The following is a 26,893-nucleotide window of genomic DNA, read 5'->3' as shown; positions in this document are numbered from 1 at the left end:
TCAGGGGGCGGGGCGCGCGGGGGCGGGGCCGCCGAGACCCCGCCCCCCGCCGCCGGCACTTAAAGGCGCAGGCCGGGGCCAGCCGGGGGCTCTCGGGGCGGAGGCAGGTCTGGGCGCGTCGGCTCAGAGCAGGTTCTCACCCGAGAGCAGAGACTCACCGGAAGAGAAGGAGTGAGAAACGCCGAGGCACGGCGCCAGAGACGCAGAGAAAGATACTGAGAGGCGCAGAGACGGGGAGGCTCAGGAAGAGAGAGACAAAGAGACACAAAGAGATAGAGAGACAGGGGTAGGGAGAAACAGAGACACAAAGAGATGAACAGGCAGCCAGACAACGGAGCGGCCAAAAGACAGAAGGGCAGAACGAGAGAGAAACGCTGGGAGAGACACAGACAGATAGGCAGGGTGAAAGACGCAGAGACACAGAAAGCGACAGAGACTGATCGATCCACGCACAGAGACGGAGGGACGGAGATGCACAGACCTGAGAAGAGAACGGAGACAAAGAGACAGGACTGACAGAGAAGCCCCCAAAGGCAACAACCAGGCCGACGGCGCTTCCCTGTTCTCCCTCCCAGCCCCGCCTCCTCCCCCGTCCAGGAAGCTCTGGGGACCGCGGGCTAAGGATGCTTGGGGGACGGTGTCTGGGCGGAGCCACTGAGGAAGGGTGACCAACCTCTCTAGCAATGCTGCCTCCCACCTCCCAGAAAACTCCAGACCCCGAGGTTGTGGGTTGCAGTCTCCTTTCCTTTGCAACCCAGTTGGGGTCTCAAGACTCTCTGTGTCTAGCTCTGGCACTCAGGACAGGCACTGGCTCTTTCTGGGCCTCAGTTTCACACTTGTATAAAGGGAGGGGGAGGATCTGCATGTTGCCTTCCTAGCGGGGCTGAAGTAGGTGCAAAAGAGCCTGGTGCAAGCATTCTCCTGCTTGGCAAACTGAGACCAGAGAGGTCAAGGGCTTTGCTGAGATCACACAGTGCCGTGGGGACCACGCGTCCCCTCTAGACCAGGGTGGAATGAAAGGAAGACGGACACTGCCCTGGCCTTGGATTCAGCCCTTGCATGGGATCGATGTCTGAACGTCTTCCTGAACCTCAGTTTCCCTTCCTAAAAAACTGGTTTGACAATAATAGCAGCCTGCTGGAGCCAACTCAGCAAGCTGGTCGTTGAAGTCTCAGGGATTTTGGAGCTGGTTGTTAAACGGTCATTATTAAAAATTAAATTATGCAAACATACAATTAAATAAATTATATTTAAAGCAAAGATAATAGTCACCACGTCCAAATTATTTCACGTTTGGTTCTTATGTGTGATCCTGAGGTTATTTACATCTATTGTATTCTGTTACACTGAAACTGCTATGTAAGGGGTGACTGCACATCTCTTTTCCCCCAAACGCTTTCAGTGACATCACCCTGGTAGCCTGGAATTAGCCATGGTGGGAATATTTACACCATGGAAATTGGCACATGCTACAAAGAAAGGCTTTCCGCCCTCACTCAGCTGGTTGTAACGTCTTGACCTGTATGTCAATGCTTGATACTATCAGCTACACCTACTCACAGAGGCTTCCTCTGTGCCAGACTCTGAGCGCTTCATCCTTTCTGCTACAGCATGAGATTGGATCATCATTGTCTCCCCCGCTTACAGAGGAAAAACCACATGCTGAAGTCCACACAGCTGGTAAGCAGCAGGGCTGAGATTTGAACACAAGCGTCACCAAACTCCACAAGGTAGGCTCTTGTCCACTATGGCTTCCTGTCTCTGGACAGTAAAAGTAGCAGCCTAGCTCTGTGACAAATTAATGAGACTATGTAAGGAAAGCAGTTCTTGCGGGAACAGATTAGAATTTCTTAAACGGGTGATATTATTATTATTCAACAAATGGAGGCTGAGGAGTCTCAGGGATGGTGGGAGGCAGAGAGGGAGGAGCTCAGAATGTTGTTCTGGAAGCTTTGGGATCCCAAGGGTTCTGCGGGATGAGGGGTGGGGTCTTGGGAATGGGATAGAGGCTGAATCCGCCCAATCCCTTCCCAGCCCTAGCGCTGACAGCTGCAGTTCTCCGAAACACCACACGAGGGCAGAAGATCACCTCCCTACACAGGTTGCCCACCACTCCAGGGCTCACCCTGGCTCCGTAGTTCCCAGTATAGTCCCCACCTCATTTCCCAGCTGGGGAAACTGAGGCTTAAAGAGGGGAGGGAGGCTGTGGCATGGATAACGTTAAAAAATTATGCTCATCAAAAGAAGCATACAAAAGACCATTTACTGTATAATTCCATTTATAAGAAATAGGCTTTCCAGGTGGCTCAGTTGTATAGGAATCTGTCTGCCAATCCAGGAGATGAGGGTTTGATCCCTGGGTTGAGAAGATTTCCTGGAGAAGGAAATGGCAACCCACTCTGGTATTCTTGCCTGGGAAATTCCATGGATAGAGGAGCCTGGAGGGCTACAGTCCATGAGGTTGTAAAGAGTTGGATACAACTTCACAACTAAACAACAATAAATTTATATGAAATATCCTGAACAGGTAAATCTTTAGTGACAGAAAGTAGAATCAGGGTTGCCAAAGGCTGGGGGGAGAGCGCAGTAAGGAACGACTGCTAACAGGTTTTAGGATTTAAGGATTTCTTTTTGGGGTGGTGAATTGGAATTAGATAGTGGGGATGGTTGCCACAACCTTGTGAATATACCAAAAACCATTGACATATGCTTTAAAAGGGTGAATTTTATGGCGTAAGAATTACAGCTCAATAAAAAATTAAGTTAAAATAGAGGGAGAGATCCAACAGTGTCCATGGCCCATAACAGATGCTTGGTTCCAGCCGGCCTGCCTTCTCATTATCATGGGTCCACACTGACTTGGGGAGGACAAAGCCTGTTTCTCCCCTTGCCCTCTTGGCCACCAAATCAGCCCTTCCCCGGGGCCCTCTGCTGACAAATCCAATCCTTGAATGGAGGCCTTCAGACCTTGGAATCTTAACCCCTGATGCACTTATCCCAACCTAATGAGCCCTCATTGGGGCTAGGGGAGAAGGAGTGATCCCTGAGCCCAGCTCCTGTCCCTAATGTCAACCCTACCTCATCCCAGCCCCAATCAAGCTGAGGCAAGTGATCATTCTCTCAGGCCAAACACCTGAGATACTAAACACCTGAGATACTATGCCTGGGAACCCAAAGGGCCACCTAAGCCTAAAACCCAGCCTTGAAAGTAACCCTAATCCTGCATCTCACTCCATTCAACCCCCAGCCCATTTCTAGCCCCAACCCATCTGCCGTCTTCATCCACAACTTCCCCTCCTTAGCACTGCTCTATCCCCACTGGTGCATTCCGTTAACAGATCTTTACTGAGCACCTACTATGTGCCAGGCGTGTATTTAGGGTTATCATGATGAACACGGTAAGCAAAATCTGCATAGAATTTACGTTTGATTGGGACAGTCAGAAAATCCACCAGGGAGACAGAGGGATTTGATCATTTCAGATTGTAGAAAGTGCTCTAAAGTGAAGTCGCTCAGTCATGCCCGACTCTTTGCGACCCCATGGACAGTAGCCTGCACCAAGCTTCTCCGTCCATGGGATTTTCAAGGCAAGAGTACTGGAGTGGGTTGCCATTTCCTTCTTCAGGGAATCTTTCCAACCCAGGGATCGAACCCAGGGATCGAACCCAGGTCTCTCACATTGTAGACAGACAATTTACCGTCTGAGCCACCAGGGAAGTCCAGAGCAATGTCTCCGAGGAGGGAGGAGAGTACAGGATGGGCAGAAGGGCTTTTGCTGGTCGGGAACCTCTCCTTGGAGGAAAGGACGCTGGAGCTGAGACCTGGGTAATAACGAGAAGGCAGGCATACGGAGACCTGGAGACATGGGCTTTTAGGCAGAGAGAACCACGGGAGCAAAGCCCTGCCCAGGGCCACCCCCTGAGGCCTCCAACCAGCCCCTGGTCCCAGCAGAACCTTCCTCCATGTCTTCACCCCAGAGCAGGAAACCCAGGAGAGGACTTCGGGGCCCACAGCCAGCATGGGGTGTCTCTGGGGGGTACCCAGGAGGGTGTTGTCACCCTGGGAGGTGTGAAGAGCAGACTGGGGGGGTTGCCAATTCCGGTCGGGGTGGATGAAGGTGGGGCCTGACCGCAGCCTTGTCCCTCTTCCCAGCCCAACACAGCCTGGCCTAAAAGGGCAGACAGATAACAAGTCCTTCCCGCCCCTGGCCCCAGAGAGGGAGGGGTTTCCTGACAGGAAATTGACCTCCTCTAACCCCCCCTCCTCAGATCCAAGCTCTTGGCAGTCCTGGCTGAAGGAGCCTTAACACAGGACAGCAGCCGGGACAGAGGGACGGTGACGAGGAGGTGAGTGTGCAAGAGGAGGGGAGTCACACGCCCCGCGCCTCTGAACTGGGTGCTGGACCAGAATTGGGGAGAGTGTGTGCCCTGAAGCCAGGAGAGGCTGGGGGCAAAGAGAAACTCTAGGGCCTGACCTGGTGGGGGGGGGGCGTCAGCCAGCAAGAGGCTGGGGGGAGGGGGGGTCAGGAGGAGGAGGGTGCAGGGCACGCCATGGGGACTCTGCCGATCCAGGCTGCCAGGGAGTCAAGGAGAGCTTGGAAGCACCAAGGGAGCAGAGAGGCATGGTGTCATTGGGTCGGAAGCGCTCTGAGTTAGGTGGGAAGGCTGAGGCCAGAGAGGGATGGGCGGTCTGCTCCGCCCCCAAGAGATGGGGTCCCAGAGATGGGAGCGGTGACCAGGGTTGGGATGGAGATAGAGCAGGAGGCGGGATGAGGCTGGGATTGAAGATGTAGGTGAACCAGGAACAGGCCGGTCTGGTGACGGAGTTGTTTGCGGGCAGGGTCTGAACTGGGGTTGTGTAGGACACAGCTGGTCAGGGCAGCTCCCTGATCACAGGCATGGGACTGGAGGCAACAACTTCTGCAAACAGGCTGGCCGGCCTGCAAAACGTTCGGGGCATTGGGGAAAGGCTGGTAGCAAGGAAGAGGAGGAGGAGCCCAAAGAGGGAAGCTCTGGTGGCCAAGACATCCTGCGAGGGGCACAGAGGCTGGGGGGCTTGAGGGATCCCTCGGAAGTGAGTCAGGGGCCAGCACCCGGAGGCTGAAGAGGGGGCTGGAGGGGGCAGGATGTTGGAGTCAGGTTGCAGAGGTAGGTGCTGGAGCCAGGAAAGGGAAAGACGTCGGGGTCAGTTTTGGGAAAATGTTGCAGACAGGTCTGAGGATGTTGGAAATGATTTGGGGGGGAGGGGTCCCAGTTTAGGGGTGGATGTGGGAGCTGGCGTAGGAATGTCAAATCTCGTTTGGGTGAAAAAAGATCTAGTTTGAGTGGTGTTGACTTCTGCTGGAGGGAAAGCAAAGGCCCCTGTTTTGAGGGGGAGGTGGAGTTTTTTGCGGGGGAGGAATGATGGAGCCAGTTCTAGGAATGACAGAGCCATTTTGAAGATGAGGCCTGTAGAGCCCAGCTTGGAAGATGAAAGAGCATCAGTATGTGGGGTGTGTGCATGCGTGTGTGTGTGTGTGTGTGGAGGGGCTGGCACCAATTGCCCACAGCCACAGGGGTTCCAGGCAAGAGTTGCCATGGTGACTGCCTCCCAGGGGAATCGGGGACCATGGAGACTACAGAGAGGCTAGGATGGTGTTTTGAGGAACAGGAGGCTTGAGAGTCAATGGCTAAGGTCTAGAGGCTGAATTCAGGGAGTAAAGAAGTGGGGTCACCACCAGCAAAGGAGAGGCTTGTGCCCACAGCCCAGCCAACTCAGGGCCCCTTCAGCATCGGCTTCCTCCCAGTGCCCCCATGCAGCCCCACACCCAGTGCCCCCATGCAGCCCCACACCCAGTGCCCCATCTTGACTCTGGCCCTAGCCTGCTCCGACCCTGTCCTGGTTGAAAGCAGCCCATGTGTCTGTGGGAACCTCCGATGCCTCACACATTTTGTCATAGTTGCACAGTGGAATACAGCGTGTAGCGCTAATTAGAGCCACAGTGACAGGCACGGACAAATTTCACGTGGAAAATGTGGGGAAAGAAAAAAGCAAGTTGTAGGGGACACATGTAGTAAGATAGTGTTTATAGAGAGTTTGAAACCACGCAAAACAATATGATATTTCTGGGTACTAGTCTGGGTAGGCAAAGGGATGGCTTTCCTTGGGAGAGGGATCAGGGAGGGGTGTGGGCGGCTTCAGTGCATTTGCAACGCTTGAGTCTTAGTTCCCTGACCTGTGTCTAAGCTGTGCCCTCGGTGGTGAACGTGCAGAGTCCTAACCACTGGTGTGTGCTAAAGCACTTCAGTCGTGTCCAGCCCTTTGCGACCCCATGGACTGTAGCCTGTTAGGCTCCTCTGTCCATGGGATTCTCCAGGCATAATACTGGAGTGGATTGCCATGCCCTCCTCAGGGGGATCTTCCCAACCCAGGGGGATCTTCCCTGGGTATCCCAACTCGTTGTCAAGCGAGTTCTTTACCACTAGCGCCACCTGGGCAGCCCCCTAACTACTGGACCACCAGGGAATGCTCTGCAATGTTTATTTCTTTAGAAAACAAAAACTGAACCCAAGAGACCATATATTTGCATTAGATGCAGCTAGGATCATAAGCACAAGGGTGTTTAGTAAATTTGTTTTCTATACTTTTCTGAATGTTTGGACTATTTCATTGTTTTCAAAAGTGCCCTTCCGGAACTTCCCCAGCGGTTCAGCGGTTAAGACTCTGCCTTCCAATGCAGGGGGTGTGGGTTCAATCCCTTGTTGGGGAACTGAGGTCCCACACATGGCCAAAAGTTAAAACAAAGGAAAAAGAGCCCTTCACAGCTCCCCAGTGCCCTCGGGAGAAAGCTCAGTCCCTTCTTTCTGACTTCTGAGGCCCTGCGTAGCCTGCTTCTTGCTGACCTGTCTGGTTTGACTTATCATTCTTCCTCCCCCACGAGAAATGAAGTCCTTGCCCCCTTCCTTCGTTTCCTGTTTGGCCCTCATGCATTCCCAGAGTGCCTGCCCTGGGAGCTGAGGACACAGTGGTGACCCAGACAGTCCTGACTCAGCCCTCTCGGGGCTCACAAATCCATCCCCAGACAGCGATGACCCAGAGTGGGAATATCAGGGAGGGGAGCACCTGATTCAGCCTGGGTATCCTGGAGAGCTTCCTGGAGGCGGCACCATCTGAGCTGGGTCCCAAAGCCTGAATGGACCATGGAGAACAGAGTTCCATGTAGAAGCAGATGTTGAAGCCCAGAGGAGCCTGGAGGAAAATGTGGGATAGTGCTGATGAAGGATACAGCTGGCCAGCCTGAATTTTGTCCTGAGGGCACTGGGGAGCCATGGAGGGGCTGCTGAGAGAAGGGGAGGGGCGGGTTTGAGCCCTAACAAGCCTCAAAGGTGCACTGGAGGACTAGGCTGGAGATCAGGGAGGAGGCTGAAGTAGAGAAGCAAGAGGGGGCTTGGACTAGGGTAGGAGCCATGAAGAGGGAGGAGACAGGGATGTAGGAGACGGAATGGGCCAGACTCTGGAAGCTTCCAGCCCCACAGGGGCAGAGACTGGATCTGCCTTGGCCACTGCTGTGCCCTCAGTGCCTGTACAGGGCTGGACTGATACAAATACCTAATAAGTGTGTGTGTGTGTGTACATGTGTGCATGTACGTGTGTGTGTGGTAAAATCTATACAACATTAAATTTACCATATTCGCCATTTTAAAGTGTACAGTTCAGTGGCATCTCGTGTATTCAAAGGGGTGGTCAAACATCACCACAGATTCCAGAACATCTCCATCCCTCTAAGAGGAAACCCTGTACCCATTAAGTGGTCAGGCCCCAGTCCCTTTCTCCCAGTCACTGGCAACCACTAATCTTTCTGTCCCTATGGATTTGCTTGTTCTGGATCTTTCCCAGTAAAAGTGTGCTGGCGGAATGAGTTGGGTAGAGGTGACAGGAGTACTGACCGGATGGGGAGGAGACGAAGGTGCCCGAGAGTGTGAACAGGATGCCTGGGTGGATGGTGGGGTGCGGTCTGGGTCCCCATGTAGGAGGGGACCTTCCCCTCTCAGCCTGTTTGCTCCTGGAACAGGAGGGTCCCAGGGCAGGAGTGAGGCAGGGGAAGGATCTGAACACCAGTGCTCCAGGGAAAGAGCCCAGGATCTAGAATCAGACAGGCCTGGGTCTGGATCCCAGCTTTGTCCCTGAATCGCTATGGGATGTTAGGCTCTTATGAGCCTCAGTTTCCTCATCTGCAAAATGGGCATAGTGACAGTGCTCACCACAGGAGGTTGTGCAGATTCTGCGGGTATGTAAGTGCTCAGCCCAGTGCTTGGCACACATGCTTCAAAGTGCTGGGGACACAAAGGCTCTGTCATCAATGCCACCCATCACCAACAATACCGACCGATGGTCCATTTCCCCGCCTCCCACCCCCAGGTCCTCTCCTGCCAAAATGCCCATCCTCAAGAGTCTAGGGGTGGCAGACTCTAAGGTGCCCCGGGCAGGGACACTGCCTCTGAGGTCCTCTCGGAACCCCTTTGAGGAAGTCTCAGGACTGGAAGAAGAGGAGGCTGCAGAGCTGGGGGCTCTGCCCAATGGAACATCATGTCGTCGTCGAGCCACCCTGGAGAAGCTGGCAGGCCTGTCCCCCTTCCGGCTGGGCAAAACCCCCGGCCGGCGAGCGGGCAGCCCCAGGGATGGGCAGCCTCGCTCTTTCCTGGGCCGGGTGCTGTCGCCAGGGATTCGCAGGAGCTCAGCAGACTTCGGCCTCCTGGCCAGGCTTCAGGGGAGCCGAGCCCAGGGCGACGAGGAGGCGGCTGGAGAGGCTGCACGGAGACTGGCCTTCCTGAGACTGGGGCGTGGGCCCAAGCCCCGGCGGGCATCACTGGCTGAGAGGGTGGTGCCCGCAGGTGAGGCGGCTCCCGAGCCCCCACCCAAGGTCCCAGAGCCCCCAAAGGTGAAAGAGCCCTTGTCAGGTGAGTTGGGAGCCCTGGCTCAGACCTGAGAGAATCACAGTGTCTCTACCTGTGACATCATTGCCATTCACATCTCCAATTTCCATCTGCCCACCTCCATGGATAGGGCCAGCCCGTCCCTCCTGCGGTCCTGATCTCCATCGTCAAGCTCCAGCTTCAGCCTCATCTCCACCCCCAGCCCCAGTCTGTCCCTTTCTCCACCTGCCACCTTCAACCTTGCCCCGTGGTCCCATGACGATCAAATCACCAACTCTGGTCTCATCTCCAATGCCCTCCCTGTCTCCAGTTTCAAACCTCTTTCCCTTACTCCCCTCAAATTCGGCCTCAATCCCATCTCCTTTCAAAGTATCTACATTTGACCTTGACCTTAAACCCCTCCCTAACCTCCACAGTCCATCCCATTCCCATCCTTAGCCCTGATTCTGGCCCCAAACTCCAACCCCCACCTCAACCTCCTCCTTCATCATCAATCTCTTATTCCATCCCACTCTGAACCCCAGCCCTAACTCCACCCCAGTCCTAAACCCCCAGCCCCAGCCTCCACCTTCAACTTCATCCCTACTTCCACTTATACCCAAGTTTCATCTTCAAGCTCACCCCCATGCCTGATGTCTCCCTCCATCTCCCGGCTACATCCCCCCAAACCCATCACCACCTGGGTTAGTTTCCTGTTAGTACACAAACTGGCTGGCTTAAGACCACAGATGTTTATTCTCTTGCAGTTGAAAAGGTCTGAAATCAAGGTGTTGGCAGGGCCACGCCCACTCTGAGGCCTGCCTGGCCTCTGCCACCTGCTGGCACTCTGGCATTCCTGGGCGTTTCTGGCTTTGTCGCTGCATCCCTCCTGCCTTCCATCCTCCTGTGGCCTTCTCTATTTTCACCTCATCTCCTCTGTGCCTGTCGGTCTTGGTGTCCGAATTTCCCTTCTTACAAAGATGACAGTCACACAGGATCAGGGCCCACCCTGTTATCCCATTTTAACTTGATGACCTCACCTCTGCAAATGACTTATTTCCAAATAAGATCCCATTCTGAGGTATTAAGGGTTAGGGCTTCACATATCTTTGTTTTGTTTTTTTTTTTTTTTTTGAGGTTTGGGGGACAAACACAATTCAAATCACAATGCCACTCTAGCTGTATCCTCAACCCCAGCTGTACCCCAAACCCCAATGTTTTCCTTGGTGCCTTTCTGGTTTCCAGTCACACTTATTCCAACTCTATCATCTGTCTCCACCCTGAGACACATCCACATGCTTATTCTCAACCCATCCCTTTTTCCAAATGCCATCTTTAACCTGAGAGCTATGTCCAACACCATGACAACTGCCAAGCGGTCCAGTCCCATTCCATGGCCCATCCCTTTCCTCTCATCCCACCCTCAATCCCATCCCTGTGTGCAACTCTTTCCCCTCTTCCATCTCACTCCCACCCCCCAACCCCAGGTCTATCTCAGTGTCCCCCTTCAACCCCACTCCCTTCCCCAACTTCCTGGTTCGAGTGGCATTCCCAGCCCCCATTTTCAACCTTAACCCAAACTCATCCTCTCAGTCCCAATCCTAACCACCCACTTCCAGCTTCCAACTCCACTCTCTGCATTCCTAACCCCAGCTCACCTCCAGGCTTCTTCAAACTCACCTCCTTCTTTCCATCCTCACCATCGCCTCAACTCATCCCCAGCCTCATCCCTACCCCGAAGCCCAGACGCCATCCTCAACTCCTTCCCCACCTCGCTCTTCAAATTGCAGCATCACCCTGGCTCTCATCCTGAACTCCCGCATCCCAACCCCCACCTTCACCCCATCCTCATCTCCAGCCCCAACCCCGACACTCCATCCCAACCCCAACCCTGTCCCAATCCCCACCTTCATCCAACCCCACCCCCGGCCCTGTCTCTATTCCCCGACCCCCACCCCTGGCCTCCCCCCACAGACAGCCCCTGCTGCCCCAGCACCGGAGTCCCCTTTCTTCATCCTCTGATGCCTTCCACATCCTGCATCAGAGGCTATTTCAGCCTGGCGCCCTAGGGACTGGGAGGGCACTGCAGGGAGGTGCAAAGCGGGTGAGTGGAGCCCCCGCCTTCTGGAAACGGATGGGCAGAAATAGCACTGGCCAGGAAATAGTTTCTCTGCCAGGGAGGAAGGGGAGTGGGGGGAGGTGTTGGGGGTAACCCTGGGCCACTGGGACCCTGCTTCTGCCTTCACTCAGAGGCCTCTCAGCCCCTCAGAGGACTCCCCTCTCCTGGGGGCGTGTGAAATCACCAGAGAGCCAGATCACCCCCACAGTTGTCTGCACCCCAAAAGCCCCACTTCTGGTCCTCACATCCTCCTCCCACCTCCAGGCCCCCATCTCTCCCCTCACCTGGACCTGACTGCCCTCCCTCAGCCTCTCCACTTTCTCTGATGCCTTTTTTAAAATCTTGATGCGCTTTTTCTATCCTATCCGGCCTCAGCTCCCCGACCCCTCCCCATATCCTAACCCACCCCCTGATACTCTCTTCCCAGCGCTGACCCCTTACCCCAAGCCCTAATCCTTTCCTTCTTCCTCAACCCCTACCCCCATCTTACTCTGACTCCCCCATCTTATCCTCTTCCTAGACACCCTCTAGTCTTTTGACCTCCTTCCCATATCCAGACCCCCTCTCCCATCACCAAACCCCCTCTTCCCTCCTCAACCCTCTCCTGTCTCCTTTTCCTGACTCTCTCTTTCTCTCACCTTCATCCCCTCTCCCCCATCCTCCCCTCCCCAAGTCCTGACCCCTCTCCTCATTCTCTCCATTCTCCTCACCTTCCTCCCTTGACCTCCTCCTCCACCTCTGCCCCCAACCCCGCACCACCCCGAACCTTCTCCCCTTCGAGTCCCACCCTTTCCCATTCTTCGCCCCCTTCCGCCCCGTTTTCCAGCCCCTGATCGCCCGCTTTGCGCCCACAGTGTTGGAGATCCTGAGCTTGATCCAGCAGCGTGAGCTCGCGCGGGCCGACGAGCACATCTTGGAACTAGAGGCCGAAGAGCTGGCGTCGTCGGGGGGCGGCGCGCCCGGGCCACCCAAGGCCGAGGGCGCGGGCGGCGGCCGCCGGGCGCGGGACGTGGCTCTGCTCTACGAGGCCCTGCAGCGCGAGATGTGGGCGCTGGTGCGCGAGACGCTGGCGGGCCCCGGGCTGGGCGCGGGCTCTGGTGCGGGCGCCGTGGCGCAGCTGGGCCAGGTGTTGGTGCAGGAGGAGGCGGCCGACGGGCGCCGGGGACCCGAGGCTGCCCGCAAGCTGCGCGCCCGCTGGGCCGAGGCGGTGGCTCGCGCGGCCCGGGAGCGCTTAGAGGCGGCGGCGCCCGGGGCGCCCGGGGGCCTGGCCGGGCAGCTGGAAGCGCTGCGGGGACGGCTGCTGGAGGACATGGGCGTCGTGCGGGGCCGCCTGGCGCCTTCCTACCCAGCCGGCCTGGGCGCCTTTGGCGTCTACCTGCGCGGCTACCACGGCGCGCTGGCCGAGTGGATGGGGGCCGCCGCCCGCCGGAGGCTGCCGCTGGCCGACCGCTACGCGCTGCTGCACTGGCACAACCAGGTGTACCCCAGGTGAGCTGGGGACCAGCGATCAGCTGCCCCGAAGTCGCGTAGAACGCCCCTCGCTCCACCCCGTCCAGTCCCGGCCTTTTCAGATCCTAAGGACCCTGGACTTTTCGATCTTAGAACTTGAACATCTTTGACCCTTCCAGACTCAGCGCTGGTGACATTTACAGTCGGAGAATCTTATGGCTCAGGCGCTCCATGCTAGAACTCAGCAACAGCAAGCCTCTGATCGTAGAACCTTAGCACCGGACACGAACCTTAGAATCCTCAACACTTGCACTCTTAGAATTTTAGCACTGCCCACCCTTCTAATCCGAGAATCTTAGCACCAGTGACCCTTGTCCTGCTGAAATCTGGGCACTGTTGACCCTTAGAATTCTAGAACCCATACAGCGCTCTAGCCTTCAACCCTAGGGCACTAGCACCGATGACTCTTCCAATCTTAGAACTTTAGAATTGATGACATTTTCAATTCTAGAACCTTGGTGCTGATGAGCCTTTTCAGTCCTATACCTTAGCTTTTTTTTTCTGGTCTGCCATGTAAAGCTTGTGGGATCTTAATTCCCTGACTAGGGACTGAACCCGCCCTCAGCAGTGAAAGCTGAGTCCTAACCACTAGACCACTAGGAAATTCACTATCCCCCTCTTTGGAACTTTGACACTGTTGATCCTTCACAGTTTTAGCCTCTTGAATTCTATAATCTTAGCACCTAGAACCCGAGTACCATTGACACCTCCAGTCCTAGAATTTTATAACCATCGAGGCTTTGGACCTTAAAACATTCCATCCTTGTGGCCAGAGGATGGAATACCATGATTAGCGATAACTGGGTCACTATGGACTCCAGGGAAAAGGGATCAGCCACACGCAAACCACGCACTGGAAGGAGAGGGAGTGGGTGGTTCCTCATCAAAATCAGGGTGCTGACACCAGAAGAATAGTAAGGCAACAGTTACCCCAACCCACATCCCATTTGGGAATATCTGTTCATGGCACTCACATGCCGACTGTCAGAGGGGGAGGCAGAATAGGGAGCCTAGGATGTGAGATGTTAAGTCTGACTTTCAGGGAAATGGGGCTTCTGGCTGAGGGGATGCCATGAGCCAAAGGCTGGTGTGTGTGGGGGTAGTGGGTGTGGTGAGAGTGATGGCATGGCACAGGCCGGGGCACGCAGAAGGGCAGAAGCCAGGGGTGAGGGCTGATGGGGGAGGCCTACCAGGCGAGGCGAGGCCGCAGGGACTAGGGGCGGAGGTGGAAGGGAGCTGTCCTGTGAACCTCTGGTGGGTGAGACCTTGCGTGCCAGATCGTCACGTCTGGACTTGATCCCTCCAAGTCTTGTCCGGACACCATCCATCAGGGAGCTGACTCAGAGAGCTGGAGCCAAGGGAGCAACAATTCCAGAGACTTCCTTTGAGGGATGAGCAAAGCTGGCCCCAAGGGAGGAAGGGAGTGGCTCAGGTCACAAACACAGAGAGCATGAAGGGGTGAGTGTGGGGAGGGGTTCAGTTGTCCAGCCCCAGCTCTCACAGACCCCCTGCCTCTTTCTCCCACCCCTAGAGAGGTCCTGGGTCTGGTGGACATGGTTGCTCTGGAGAACGGGGAGCTGGGGCCCCTTCTGTCACCCGGCACCCTTCGTGGCTTGGAGGATGAATGTGTCACAGACGTGAAGGTACCCAGAACTTGGCATTGGTGATCAGGAAGCGGGAGGCACTCTGCAGAGGCGGGTGGGGGTTACACTGGGCTTGGGGGGCCTCTCCCCTCCCCCTTTCCCTATTTCCATCTCCCTTTTCCCTTTATGGACTTCTGAGTTTTGTCCAAAAGAGAGAAATGTAAGCCCATACTGATGAATTCTGTCTCATGTTCAGTGTATCTCAAGCACCCAGCGGGGCATAGGGACACTCGGTAAAGGTTCAATATATTCGGACACTTCAAATCTTACAGCAAGACAGAGTCGGTCACAGGACCTCAGCTCACAGACCCAAGGACTCACAGAAAGAGGGCATCGAAACATCTTTGCAGGATTCATGTTGATGTATGACAAAACCAATACAATATTGTAAAGTAATTAGCCTCCAATTAAAATAAGTAAATTTATATTAAAAAAAAATCTTTGCATATAAGCAGGGCTGATAGTAAATAAACATGCTTAATGATTGGCCGGGCATAGTTACCACTAAGCAGAATGGCCCTGCTGTAAACACCCATCCCAGCCACAGCTGTGTTTCTGGTCTAAAAGCCAGTCCTGCCTCAGCCACAGAAATCAGAATCTTTGCAATTCTAATTCTAGTTGCAATTCTGATTCTAATCAGTTCGATTCTAAACTTGAAGCTTTGAAGTTTAGACTCGAACAAGTCTAGATTCTCAGACTCACTGAACTGAAGACAGGGCAGGACTAGAGAATCAGAGATGTGTAAACCTGAGAACCTCAGATTCTTGGAATTCTTGACTCTCAGAATTTGGAAACCCTGAGCGAACTGTTTTGTAGAACCTGAGAGCAGGGCCTTAGAATCATCAGATAATGAGAGAATAAACCCTCAAGCCCTCTGGCCATTAGATGGAGGTGCCTTAAAACCACAGACTCTAAATATCAGGCGCCAAATTGTAGGCTTAGGAATGGAAAGGGCTGGGGCAGTTTTCTGGGCCAGTCCCTCTCTCCGGTGTTGCCTTGATGAGCTCACAGGTAGACTCCAGACCTGCTGGGGCCTAAGGTATGGGGATTGTGGTGGGAGAGGCTCCCGGGGTTCTGACCCCTGCCTCTGCCCTCCTCCAGGCTCAGACGCGGGCAGCCCTGCTTCGAGTGCTGCAGGAGGACGGGGAGCACTGGGGGAGCACGGAGGACTGGTCCAGCAACCTGGCCCAGGACGTGTGTGAGGTACAGGGCAGGGAAGAGGAGGGAGAATCAGCCGGGGTGGGCAACTGGGACCTGGCTCCCTCCTCACCCCCTCCTCACCCCCTCCTCACCCCCCTGGACCATGCAGCTGCTGGAAGAACATACAGAGCGAGCGCCCCGCATCAGCCAGGAGTTCGGGGAGCGCATGGCCCACTGCTGCCTAGGAGGGCTGGCAGAGTTCCTGCAGAGGTACGGAGGACTGGGGATGGGGGGTGGGCATCTGGACCCGGGATCCAACAGAGAGAGGACAGATGAAAGTGAATCAAGTCAAGATGGGCAGGGGCACCTCTGTAGGCATCACAGGTTTTGCAGGCTGACTGCCCAGCCAGGGACCCTTATCCTGCGGTGCTTCCATCTGTCTGCCATTTCCGCTTTCTCCTCCCACCAGCTTCCAGCAGCGCGTTGAGCGATTCCATGAGAACCCAGGAGTCCGCGAGCTGCCACCCGACACCTACATCAGCAGGACCATCTCCCTGGTCAACTGTGGGCCCCCTCTGAGGTGAGAGCATCCACCGGGTATGGGGGAGATGCCAGTCCAGGGTGACAAGCTCAACTGGGGTGCCTGGATCCTGGGTGGGGACTGCACACCTGGCCCCAAGAGGCATACACAGGGGACCTGAGAATCCTAAAACCTGGGAGTCCTAGAAAGAACCACAGCATCACTAGATTATAGAGTAATGAAAACCTGGGGGTGTTGGAATTATAGGAAACTAGAAGCCAGACTCTAGGAATTATATTTTTTTTAATGCTTTTATCTTACTTGATAGTTGATTTACAATGTTGTGTTAATTTCTGCTGTACAGCAAAGTGATTCAGTTATATTACTTCCTTTTTTATTGACTTATTTTTAACTGAGTTTTTTAAATCGGGAATGCATTCAAGATACAATAGGGCATACAATGAAAAGCTTCCCTCCGTTGCTCCTCTGGTCCAGTTATTACTAACGTCTCCCATATCTTTGCAGGGTTATTTGATACATTTTCCAGTAAATATGTGTAAATAAGTGTATATATGCAGAGGCACGCTTCATGCATATGCAGAGATGTGCATGCATATGCATATTTCATACATACACAAGTAAATATATTACTATGTACATACATATTATTTCTTCCCTTAAAAAAACAGAAATACAGGGACTTCCCTGGCAGTTAAGACTCTGTGCTTCCACTGCAGGGGGTGAAATGTCTATCCCTGGTGGGGAACTAAGATCCCACATGCACATGCCTTGCATCATAGCCAAAAAAAAGGGGGGATGACTCCCCCCAGAACACAGATGGTAGAATATTGAACACACTCTGTCCTTCTCCCTTTTACACCTTGGCGGTCTTTCTGTGAGCACCTGAGGAGTTCCCACATTCCTCTTTCGTATCTGAACTGTTGTCCACTGTCTGGACCTGCCATCATTCATTTAATCTGTCCGCAGTGGGTGGACAGTGGCCTCCACTCTTTTGTAGAGAAAAACCTGGCACAAGTGTGGGGACTCAGGGATATGTTCTCAGAAGGGGGTCTGCTGGAATTTGAGCAGAAAGTGCCAAGTGCCCTCCAAACCAGGTTATTCTCCTTTCAGTGATGGAGATGGTCATCAGTTGTTACAATGACAGAAAATGAAAAAGGTAGAATTTTAGCATTATAGTCCTTTAGAATCACAGACTTTTAGGATGGAGGTATCCCCACTCTCACCCAGAAAGCACCAAGAGAAACAGACCCAGAGAGACCGCTTCTCTCCACTACATCCCCCTAGACTCCCAGACAGTCCACAGAGCCCCCCAAATCCCCAACCCTCCAGACATCCCCTGATATTTCTCACCCCAGGCCCTCCCCAGAGCCCCTGACTTCCGCCAGCTCCCCCCTCTGACCTGTCACCCCTGCGACGCACAAAATAGGGTCCATCTAAGGGGAGACAGGTCCAGACAGTTGGGCTGAGATGTTTGGGTCCATGACTTTTGGTTCCATGGATCCCTGCAGGGCTCTGGCGGAGCGCCTGGCCCGAGTGGGGCCCCCTGAGAGTGAGCCAGCCCGGGAAGCGGCCGCCAGCGCTCTGGACCGTGTGATCCGACTCTGCCACCGCATCCTGACTGACCTGCTGTTCCAGGAGCTGCAGGTGAGAGGCAGTGGGCTCGGGTGGGGCCAGGGTTAGGGGGCGCCCCCACCTCATCCTGCAGCTCCTTCAGCCCATGACTCAGTGTTCGGGAAGCAGAGGGGTGGGGTGGGGTAACGGCTATATCTGGGTGGTTTAGGGGGGTAGGGGGTGCAGGAAGGAAGAGGTAGGAGGACATGGTCAGGGGAGGATAGCCATCAGCAGGAAGGGGCCTTGGGGAATGGGTGGAGCTCCTCCTCACTGAGGTCCCCCAAATCCCTGCCCAGCCTCTCCTAGTCCCAAGAGCCCCATTTACTCATCTCTGGGCTCCTGCACATGCGCAGAGGGGACAAGGTTCAGAAGGAGTGGGGGGCTGGTGGGAACACGGGGGAACAGAACTGAGCGTTGTGCGTGTCCCTGGTTGCAATCTGCGCTCAGTCCACGCTGTGTATCAGGTTGTGTCCCACCTCTGCTCAGAACCCCCCATGGCTCCCAGCTCACTCTGGGCAAAAGCCAAGGTCCTCGCTGTGGCCCCCCAAGGGCCTGGATGGTCTGCCCTTTTCCTCTCCGACCTCATCTTCTCCCGCTTCCCTCCTTGCTTCTTCCACTCCAGCCACACTCCCCGCCAGCTGCTCCTTAACGTGTCAGACACATTCCAACTTCAGTATCTTTGCACCTGCTGGAACCTCTGCCTGGACTTCTCTTCCCTCAGTAGCCCCAGAGCTCCCTCTCTCACCTCTTGCAAGTTTTGGCTCAAATGTCACCTTCTCAGAAGGACCTCCTCTGACTGTCCTATTTAAAATAGAAGCCCCCTGAGACTCCCCCTCCACCCCCCAGGCTCTGTTTGTCTCCAAAGCACTTATCACTACCTGCCATGCTATATCCTTTGCTTTTTTTTTTTCCAATCTGTCTCCTCCCATTGGAATGTTAGCTTCTCAAGGGCAAGGATTTGTTGGAATGCTTCTAAAATAACTTTGTTGTAATGGAAAATTTCAAACATACACAAAAGTCAGCAGAATGACCTCCCATGGACCAGCTCCAGCAAGTATCAGCTCCACCTCTCCCCCACCTCTCCTGCCCACTGGTTTCTTTTAAAGCTACATCCTTGACATCCTGTCATCATCCATCAGCACTTTAACCTGTATCTCCAAAAAGATAAGGAACCTGGCCTTTTAAAAAAAACATAATTCACTGCCACTCTCCTACCTAACAAATGGAACAATCAGTCCTTAATATCATCACATATCAGATCAGAATTCAGATTCCCCCCAAAGGCTTACAATGATCACACGCTTGGAGTTTTGTTTATCTCATTTTGCGCTGTGTCCCCAAGAGTTCTCTGATGTGTTCCCAGTGATCAACACAGGGCTGGGCCATGCAGGAAAGGTTCAGAGAATGTTTGTTGAATGACTAAATGGACAAGTATGGGAATGAAAGTAAGTGAGTGCGGTGGCGGAATTAGGTACAGTCTTTATTCCAGGCCTGGCAGTACCCCATCCAGGTATGGGGTCTTGGGCAAATGGCTTTCCCTTTGGGGTCGCTGTTTGCTCATCTGGAAAATGAGCACAGCCTTCTCAGATGGCTGTGAGGAAGCAATGGGCTTGCGGCCATAAAGTGTTTAGCTCTCGGGTACTGATCATTGTGATCTTCGTAAATGTACAGAGTTCATAGCAACAACAACACTTCCTGAGTCGAGTGCTGTACTAAGAGAGACGGCTCGTTTGATTCACACCTGCTTTCTAACAAAAACCCACATTTTTGGAGGATCAGAAAATGGCTACTGTGGGATGAGAAAGCAGGAAGGGGGTGCAGGGCCGAATGGGATTGGATCCTGCTTCGGGCCCCCATGGACACCAACCTCAAGGGTGTCTGGGGGCCTCCTGCTCCTAGTGTCCACCCAACAGCAGCATCTCCCCTCGCTCCTCCCAGCCTCCATCTCAGGGACAGACCCACTCCCCATCCCACCTCCAGGATCCAGATGCCTCCTGCCCCTCCCCCGACAGGGGACCACCCACTACATCCTATGCATCTGTACCTGTATTCTCCTTGCCTCCTCCTCATCCCTTCCCCCTCCTTCCAGACCCCCCATTTCTGCCTCAGTCTTGCCCCCTCCCAGTCATCTCGGTGAAGCACAGAGCTGATCTGCTCCCTCTCCTGCTCAGAACCTTCCATGGCTCCCCAGTACCCTCAGGAGAAATCTGGAGATCCTCACACAGCCTGGGAGGCTTGTGTGTTCTGCGCCGTTCACCTGACCAGCCCCATCTGTCCACTGGGCAGTCATACATGACCTTCCCCCTCCTTGCTAACCCTAACTCCTTTCCCTGCTTAGATTGGCCCTTAGCTTGGTTTAACACTCTGCTGCCTCTTAAGTAATTATTTTTGAACAAAGGTCTCCCATTTTCACTTTGCATTGGGCCTGTGAATTATCTAGATGGTTTTGCCAGCCACACTGACCTTTCTGGCCCTCTGACCTGCAGGCCCATCTGAAATCTGAATCTTCTTCACACTGGCTTTCCCCTGGATTCAGCCACCCCCTCTCCCACTCCTCACTTGGGTAACAGTGACCATCTTCTGGGCCTTCCTCCAGGAAGCCCTCCTGTACTCTCTATGCTGACTCAGCCATTCCCCTCTGGATTTCCTAACCCCCTGGGAGTGGGTCCGTCTCCCCTTCTGGACTGTGAGCCCCCAGGGAGGCAGGGCTGGACTGTCTCTGGCACTGCTGTGTCCCCAGCACTGTGCCAGGAGCAGAGTTGGGGGAACAAATATTGAATTGCTAAGTGAAGAAAGAGGGTGGAAAGGAGGCGAGCCTCGAACCTCTGCCCACTCTGTCCCACCCAGCCGCACTTTAGCAAGCTGATGCGCAGGAAGTGGCTGAGCAGCTCGGAGGCCCTGGACGGCATCGTGGGCACGCTGGGCGCTAAGGCCCTGGCGCTGCGCAGAATGCAGGATGAGCCTTACCAGGTGCGTCTGCTTGGGCGGGGGAGGGGTGCGGGGTGAAACCCGGGCGGCCGTGGGGCGAGGGCGGAGGGGAGCCAGAGTGCTCGGCTGGGAGAGACCTCTTCTAGGTGGGGAGCAACTCTATCAGGGAGAGATAGGTGGCGCTCAATCTGGGGTCTGCGCAGAGGGTGCCCACGGGTATCGGGGTGTAGCGGGGGAGGGGGTTGCCGGCAGGGTTGGGGCCTCTGGGAGGTGGAGCTCCGGAGAAAGCCGGAGAGGGCTGGGATGGGGCATCCTTTGGGGGCCGGTCTCTCGGGCTGATTAGGGAGCAGGTCGGGTTCCCCATAAGGAGTCAGGAGGACTGCCTGGGGACTGGGGGCGGGGAGGGGTTCCCGTTGGGTACCCGGAGGGGCGCGGGCGGGTGGGAAACGGGGAGAGAGGGTCATCGACGGCTCACACCCCCTCGCGGCTTCCCCGGTCCCCAGGCGCTGGTGGCCGAGCTGCACCGGCGGGCGCTCGTCGAGTACGTGCGGCCCCTGTTCCGCGGGCGCCTGCGCTGTGGCTCCGCGCGGACCCGCAGCCGCGTGGCCGGAAGGCTCCGGGAGGACGCCGCGCAGCTGGAGAGGCTGTTCCGACGGCTGGTCAGTGCGGTCAGAGGGCGGGGGCGGGGGGCTCCGAAACCAGGAAAACCGGGAATCTGGGGACTCGATAGCCGGGGGCGGGGGCTTAGAATGAGACCCTCACCCAACTTGTACCCAACTCTAACACTCTGATCTCTGCTCTCTAGAGGCGGGTAAAAAGTGGGCTTTCTCCCGGCGGCGAGAGCTCAGTCTGGGCTCAAATGAGAAAAAAAGGTTCCTATGCGTTGTTGTGGCGATTCGATCAGTCAAAGGGGCTTAGGACCTGGAATCCTGAACTCTAGCTATTATTACGAGCACAGAGAGTCGCTAAATGCAACAGAAACTCAGAACTTGAGCGCTCCCAAATCCAAGCATTTAAAATCAGCAAATCTTATTTGTACCCAGTTATAATCATCAAGACCGGAAGAGTCTCACTCAGACTATCCCGGGAGTTTCTAACCTAGAGTCCTTGGAATTTTCTTGTTAATTTGTGGGGAGATAACTGTAGATTCACATGTGTTTATAAGAAAGAGCGCGGAGAGAGATCTCTGGCATGCTTTGTCCAGTTTCCCCAGTGGTAACATTTTGTCCCTGAGCCCCAAATTATCTACAAACAGTAGATTATATTACGGATTTTCCTTCAAATTTCCAAAGTTTCCAGATAATCTCTGACTACAGCCCGCCCTCTGCCTGGTTTTACCTACGAGAACACGGCGGGGCCTCGGGAGAGGGTGGTTTCAAGGGGGTAAGCGTTGACTGGGGGCGAGGGTGTGAGCCCGGGGTCCTCTCTTAACTGCAGGAGTCCCAGGCCTCGTGGCTGGACGCCGTGGTGCCCCGTTTGGCCGAAGTTCTCCGCCTGGAAGACACGCCGAGCATCCAGATGGAGGTGGGGGTGCTGGTGCGGGACTACCCGGACATCAGGTGAGATCCCCACCCCCCACGGCCGCCCCGTCCCTTTCTGCCGCCGGCAGGGCCGAGGTCTCCCGTGAGCCCTGGCATATCCGTCCGTGCGTTTCCTGCCTCCTGGGCGAGGGAGGGAGGCGGCGAGCGTGTCTGACGGCCGTTTCCTGCTGGAAACCAGGGCATTATTAATACGATTTCCCTCCTTCTGCCGCCGCCGTCGCTGCCGCCGCCGCCACCAGGGCTCACAAACAAACAAGCAGTCACAGGAAGCCCGGGGTAGGGCGGGCGCGGGGCCGCCCGGCCGGCAGGAAGGGCCGGCCCATCAGGGGAGCCGCGGGGGACTCGGGGACACGCAGGGGCGCACGGGCGCACACGCACTGGGATAGTGGCAGGGGCCGTTCAGGTCCTGATGGACTCTTTGTGATCCTGTCTGAGCCTCAGTCTCCTCTGATCCATGGGGACAATAGTTCTCTTTTCATGATTAGCGGGGGATGATTTACCATCATCCGTGGTAACAGCAGTAACAACACCAGTTCTTGCTTATTGAGTCCTTAGGTCAGACCTAAAACAGCGGCGCACACACCCAGTCTATAAGTAAGAGTTATTTTAGAATGAAAGCTAGAGACTCTTTGCAGGTAAAAGGCAAGCACTGTTCTGAGAGCTTAGCACCATCCAAGGCAGGCAGAGGTTAACTAGCTGACCCCAAATGTCACAGCTAGCCAGCAGCAAAGTCTGGACTTGAACCCAGGCAGTAGGCTCTAAAGCTGGTACTCCTGACCACCACACAACACCGCCACTTGCATAAGGTGGTGTTGGGAGTAGTCCTACAGCATTGGTCGGGCAGACAGACATTCTGTATTCAGAGAGACACACCCCACAGGACCCCGGAGTGCCGCATCAGCTGGGTTTAGGGGCAGGACTTGGGGCTGAAGGTAAGGACTCTGGAACTGATTCAGGATGGATAGTTCTGGTTGTGAGGTGTGGGAAAGCACAACATCTCAGAGTTGCATGGCAGTAGGGGTCCCAGCACTCCTGCTGGGCTGGGGTTTCTGAACTTGGATATACAGCCCACCAGCTGCATATTAGACTAGTGTTTGGGAGCTATGGGGATTTCAAATTTGGAATGTGATCAGGTGAAGATGCTGAGCTGGATTGAAGGGAGTGGTAAAGACCCCAGAACCTTGTTTGAAATGAAAGTTCTGGAAATGAATGTTGGGTGCAGGATATTGAATTGAAATATGGTGACTCTGGAATTGAGTTTTGGATCCGGGATCTGGAGCTGAGATCGGGAAAAGGCAAGGTTCCGATGTGTTGCACTTAGGGGCGAGGGTTGTGGAATAGAGTTAATTTTGAGCAGAGTTTCTGGTGGGAGTAAGGGTCCCCAAGGTGAATTTAGGGTTCTGGGGGAGAATTTTGCTTGATAACAATGCCAGGAATGGGCTAGTGGTGAAGGGAGTGTTCTGAGGTTGAATTTGGACAACAGTCCAAACAGCAGTGGTGGAGAATATTCTAGACTGGGTGTTGGGATGAGGTAAGGGTTAGGATAGGGATGGGGGTGAGCACTTCCAGGCTAGATCTGAGTGATAATGTGGAGCCGTGTGAGATCAAAGTGAAGATGAAGTTAAGGGTTGCTACAGAGTCCAGAGCTGAAACAGGCGTGAGAGTAGCAGAATGGTCATTCAGGAGTGGTCTGAACTCCTGAAGGGGTGAAGATGGCAGGTTATTTTAATCAAGAGCTGAGATGGGATGAAGAGGAAGATTCTTGTGCTGGTTTTGGAGGTGAGGGTTCTGGAATCCACTGTGAGTAGGGGGATTTGGACTGGTTGGGAGGGAAGTTCTGGAGGGGGGCTGGTGGGATCTAGGGGGGCTGGTGGGAAGGGAGGATCTGGGGGGAACGGATATGGAGGAGGGATATGGAGAGAGCAAAGGGGCTCCAGAGCTGAGACAAATTCTGGAAGAGACAGCTGGGGGGCGTGGGTGTCCCAGGTGGGCTGGGAGTGTATCTGGAGGCCCCCATGCACCTGTCCCCTCCTCCGCCCCCAGGCAGAAGCACGTGGCAACACTCCTTGACATCCGTGGTCTGCGCCACACGGCCGCCCGCCAGGAGATCCTGGCGGTGACCCGGGACCTGGAACTCTGCGAGGTGGCAGCCCTGTCCCCGCCTCGGGACCGTGCCTTCTTCGCAGACATCCCTGTGCCCCGGCCGCCTATCTGCCTCAGCCTCCCTCTTTTCCTGGGCCGCCTCACCCTCTCCCGGCTGGCCTGCCTGCCCTGGCCTAGGCCTCCGGCTCCGTCTCCATTACGGCGGCCCCAGGCCCGACGCTGAGACTCTCCCAACCCCACCTCAGTGCCCCCCATCTTTGCTGCTGACAGACCATCCTCCCTCACCCCAACTCGACTCCCAGCCTGGCACCACAGACCCTTGGGCTGGCAAGATCCTTAGCAGTCTTCTCCCCTACCCCCAAACTCCCTGTTCCGAGGAGAAACCAGCTAGAAGGAGCAAGGACTTTCCCAAGGCCATGAAGCCCGTTCCCAGCACCAGCTCCCCAGCCCAGCGTGGGGTGGGTGGCGTTTTGGAAGGCTGTACACAAATATCCCAGGCCCCCCCTTTCCCCTCACCTCAAGGTCTGGCCTCAATCCAATGTATTAAGGAACGTACGATACTTAGAATAAAGAGGTTTCTATTTAACACAAGGAAGGGCTGAGTCCCCAGTGTGTGGGGGGAGGAAGGACCAGGGCAGGGCCCAGGGCCAAGGGCTTCTCACACACCCAAGGCCGGGCTAGGGTCCAACTCCTGGGCAGAGCAGTGGAGTCCGCGGGAGGCCCTGCAGGACGGGAGCAGCCCTGCTGCCCCATTTACACGAAGTCCCTGAGGCTGCATGACTCTACGGCAGGCCCTAGGCCTCTCTGGGCCAGCGACCCTCATTTTGTCCATCCCCAAGTGCCTTCTCTCCTGGGCCCAGTGGTTCCACCTTGGCACACCCCCTTCCCCCATCCTCAGGCGGGAAGCGGTATCAAGAGAGGAAGGAGGTTGGGGGCAGGGCTGGCGGCATCCAGGGCGCCCTCCTGGGTTGACGCAGGAAAATCGCAGGGTGGGAAAAATTCCAGCCTCTCACCCCCAGCCCTGCCGGATCCTAGTCCCCACGGAGACCTTGAGGTCACCTCCTTGCTGACCCCTGCCCCTCCGGCCCAGTTGGACAGGCTGTGATGGATGCTTCCTGGCATGGCTTTTTTTTTTTTTTCTTTCTGCAAAGTCGGAAGGAGGAGGCAGCCAGGGGTCAGAGTGGAGGCTGGGGTTGGAACCTCACACACATTTGAACTCACGTTTGACGTCTGACGGTCTCTTGGAGCCCCAGGGCTGTGTGATGCCAGGCAGGAAGCTGACCCTCTCTGGGCTGCAGTTCCTGTCCCTCTCTGAGGAACTGCTTAACCTCTCTTTGCCCAGGACAAGGTGAGATGTCCAGAGGATACATGCCCCTCACTTCACATCCTCAAGTGATACTTTCAGTGTCACAGATATACAAGTGGGGAGTTGAGGAACGAACCGGCTGCAGTTTGTGGGCATTTAATGAAAGATGTATTCATCCCAGTTTGGCAGGATTCTTTTTCGAGATTTTGGTGCCCCACTGTAAAATGGCTGTATTGAAATAGAATTTACACAGCAGAGAATTCATCCATTTAAAGTGCACAGTTCAGGGCAGTCACCTCTGCAGTCAATCTTGGAACCACTTCATCCCCCTTAAGAAACCCTGCACCCCTTTAACCGTCAACCCAACCCCTCTATCCCTCTCAGGCCCTGGTCACCACTGGGCTCCTTTTTCTCTCTGGAGATCTGCCTGTTTGGAACGTTTCTGTGTAAATGGGATCACAGAACATGGGGTCTTTGTGTGTGTGTATATGTGTGTATGGGTGTTAAGAACACAACGTGAGATCTACCCACTTCACACTTTCCTCAGTGCACAATACAATGCTGTCAACTATTGTCACACGCTGAACAGCAGGTCTTTGAACTCTAACTGTGTGCTCCTTAAACAACTCTCCCCCACCTCCCCCATCCCATCTGTTCTCTACTTCGATGACTCTGAGCTATTTTAATTTTTATTATTTCCCATTGAAGAGTATGTTGACTTACAGTGTTGTGTTAGTTTCTGCTGCACAGCAAAGTGATTCAGTTACACCTATCTGTATACATAGTCTTTTCATATTTCCCATTATGGTTTGTTATAGGATGTTAAATATAGTTCCCTCTGCTATATGGTAGGACCTTGTTGCTTCCCTGTTTTATTATGTAGTCATTTGTATCTGCTACCCCCAAACTCCCAGTCTGTCCCTCCCCCACCCCCCGAGTTTGAGTGTTCTGGATACCTCATGTAAGTGGAATCATGCAGAATTTGTCCTTTTTTGACTGGCTTATTTCACTTCACATCATGACTGTCACAAATGGAAGGATTTCTTTGTTAAGGCTGAATAATATTCTACTGTATGGCTTTACAGCATTTTCTTTATCCATTCATCTGCTGCTGGACATTTGAGTTGTTTCCATATCTTGGCTACTGTGAATAAAGAAGTGATTTTTTGTCTTCTTTCACTTCGCAAAGTATTTTCAGGATCCGTCATGTTGTAGCACGTGTCAGTACATCATTTCTTTTCATTGTCAGATAACGTTTCACTGTATGGCTGTACCACATTGTATTTATCCATGTATCAGCTGATGGACAGACTTCTCAGGTGGCGCTAGTGGTAAAGAACTCTCCTGCCAATGTAGGAGATACAAGAGATGCAGGTTCAATCCCTGGGTCAGGAAGATCCCCTGGAGGAGGGCATGGCAACCCACTCCAATATTCTTGTCTGGAGAATCCCATGGACAGAGGAGCCTGGCGGGCTACAGTCCATGGGGTTGCAAAGAGTCGGACACAGCTGAAGTGACTGAGCACACAGACATGCAGCTGATGGACATTTAGGCTGTTTCT

General features: G+C 54.5%; 1 protein-coding gene across 1 annotated transcript; it reads left to right on the top strand.

Moving 5' to 3' along the window:
- The first annotated feature begins 29 nt into the window (after window positions 1-29).
- Window positions 30-26,508, top strand: EXOC3L2 (exocyst complex component 3 like 2). Its single transcript, XM_061388631.1, has 12 exons — window positions 30-4,346; window positions 8,398-8,936; window positions 11,865-12,498; window positions 14,051-14,162; window positions 15,264-15,365; window positions 15,472-15,572; window positions 15,772-15,882; window positions 17,352-17,487; window positions 20,302-20,424; window positions 20,886-21,041; window positions 21,820-21,941; window positions 23,967-26,508. The coding sequence occupies exons 2-12, from the start codon at window positions 8,414-8,416 to the stop codon at window positions 24,247-24,249; spliced, it is 2,403 nt and encodes an 800-aa protein (XP_061244615.1). The 5' UTR covers window positions 30-4,346; window positions 8,398-8,413; the 3' UTR covers window positions 24,250-26,508.
- Window positions 26,509-26,893: the final 385 nt, after the last annotated feature.

Source organism: Bos javanicus, chromosome 18 (genome assembly GCF_032452875.1).
Source record: "Bos javanicus breed banteng chromosome 18, ARS-OSU_banteng_1.0, whole genome shotgun sequence".
NCBI lineage: Eukaryota > Metazoa > Chordata > Mammalia > Artiodactyla > Bovidae > Bos > Bos javanicus.
Note: the sequence above shows the minus strand (reverse complement) of the source record. Positions and strands in the feature narration are given on the sequence as shown.

Bases quoted from the DNA above. Each gene is read 5' to 3' on its own strand.
- EXOC3L2 (XM_061388631.1), top strand. From the start codon at position 8,414: ATGCCCATCCTCAAGAGTCTAGGGGTGGCAGACTCTAAGGTGCCCCGG. The intron at 15,883-17,351 runs GTGAGAGCATCC...GGATCCCTGCAG, and splicing joins AACTGTGGGCCCCCTCTGAG to GGCTCTGGCGGAGCGCCTGG. The intron at 17,488-20,301 runs GTGAGAGGCAGT...TGTCCCACCCAG, and splicing joins TGCTGTTCCAGGAGCTGCAG to CCGCACTTTAGCAAGCTGAT.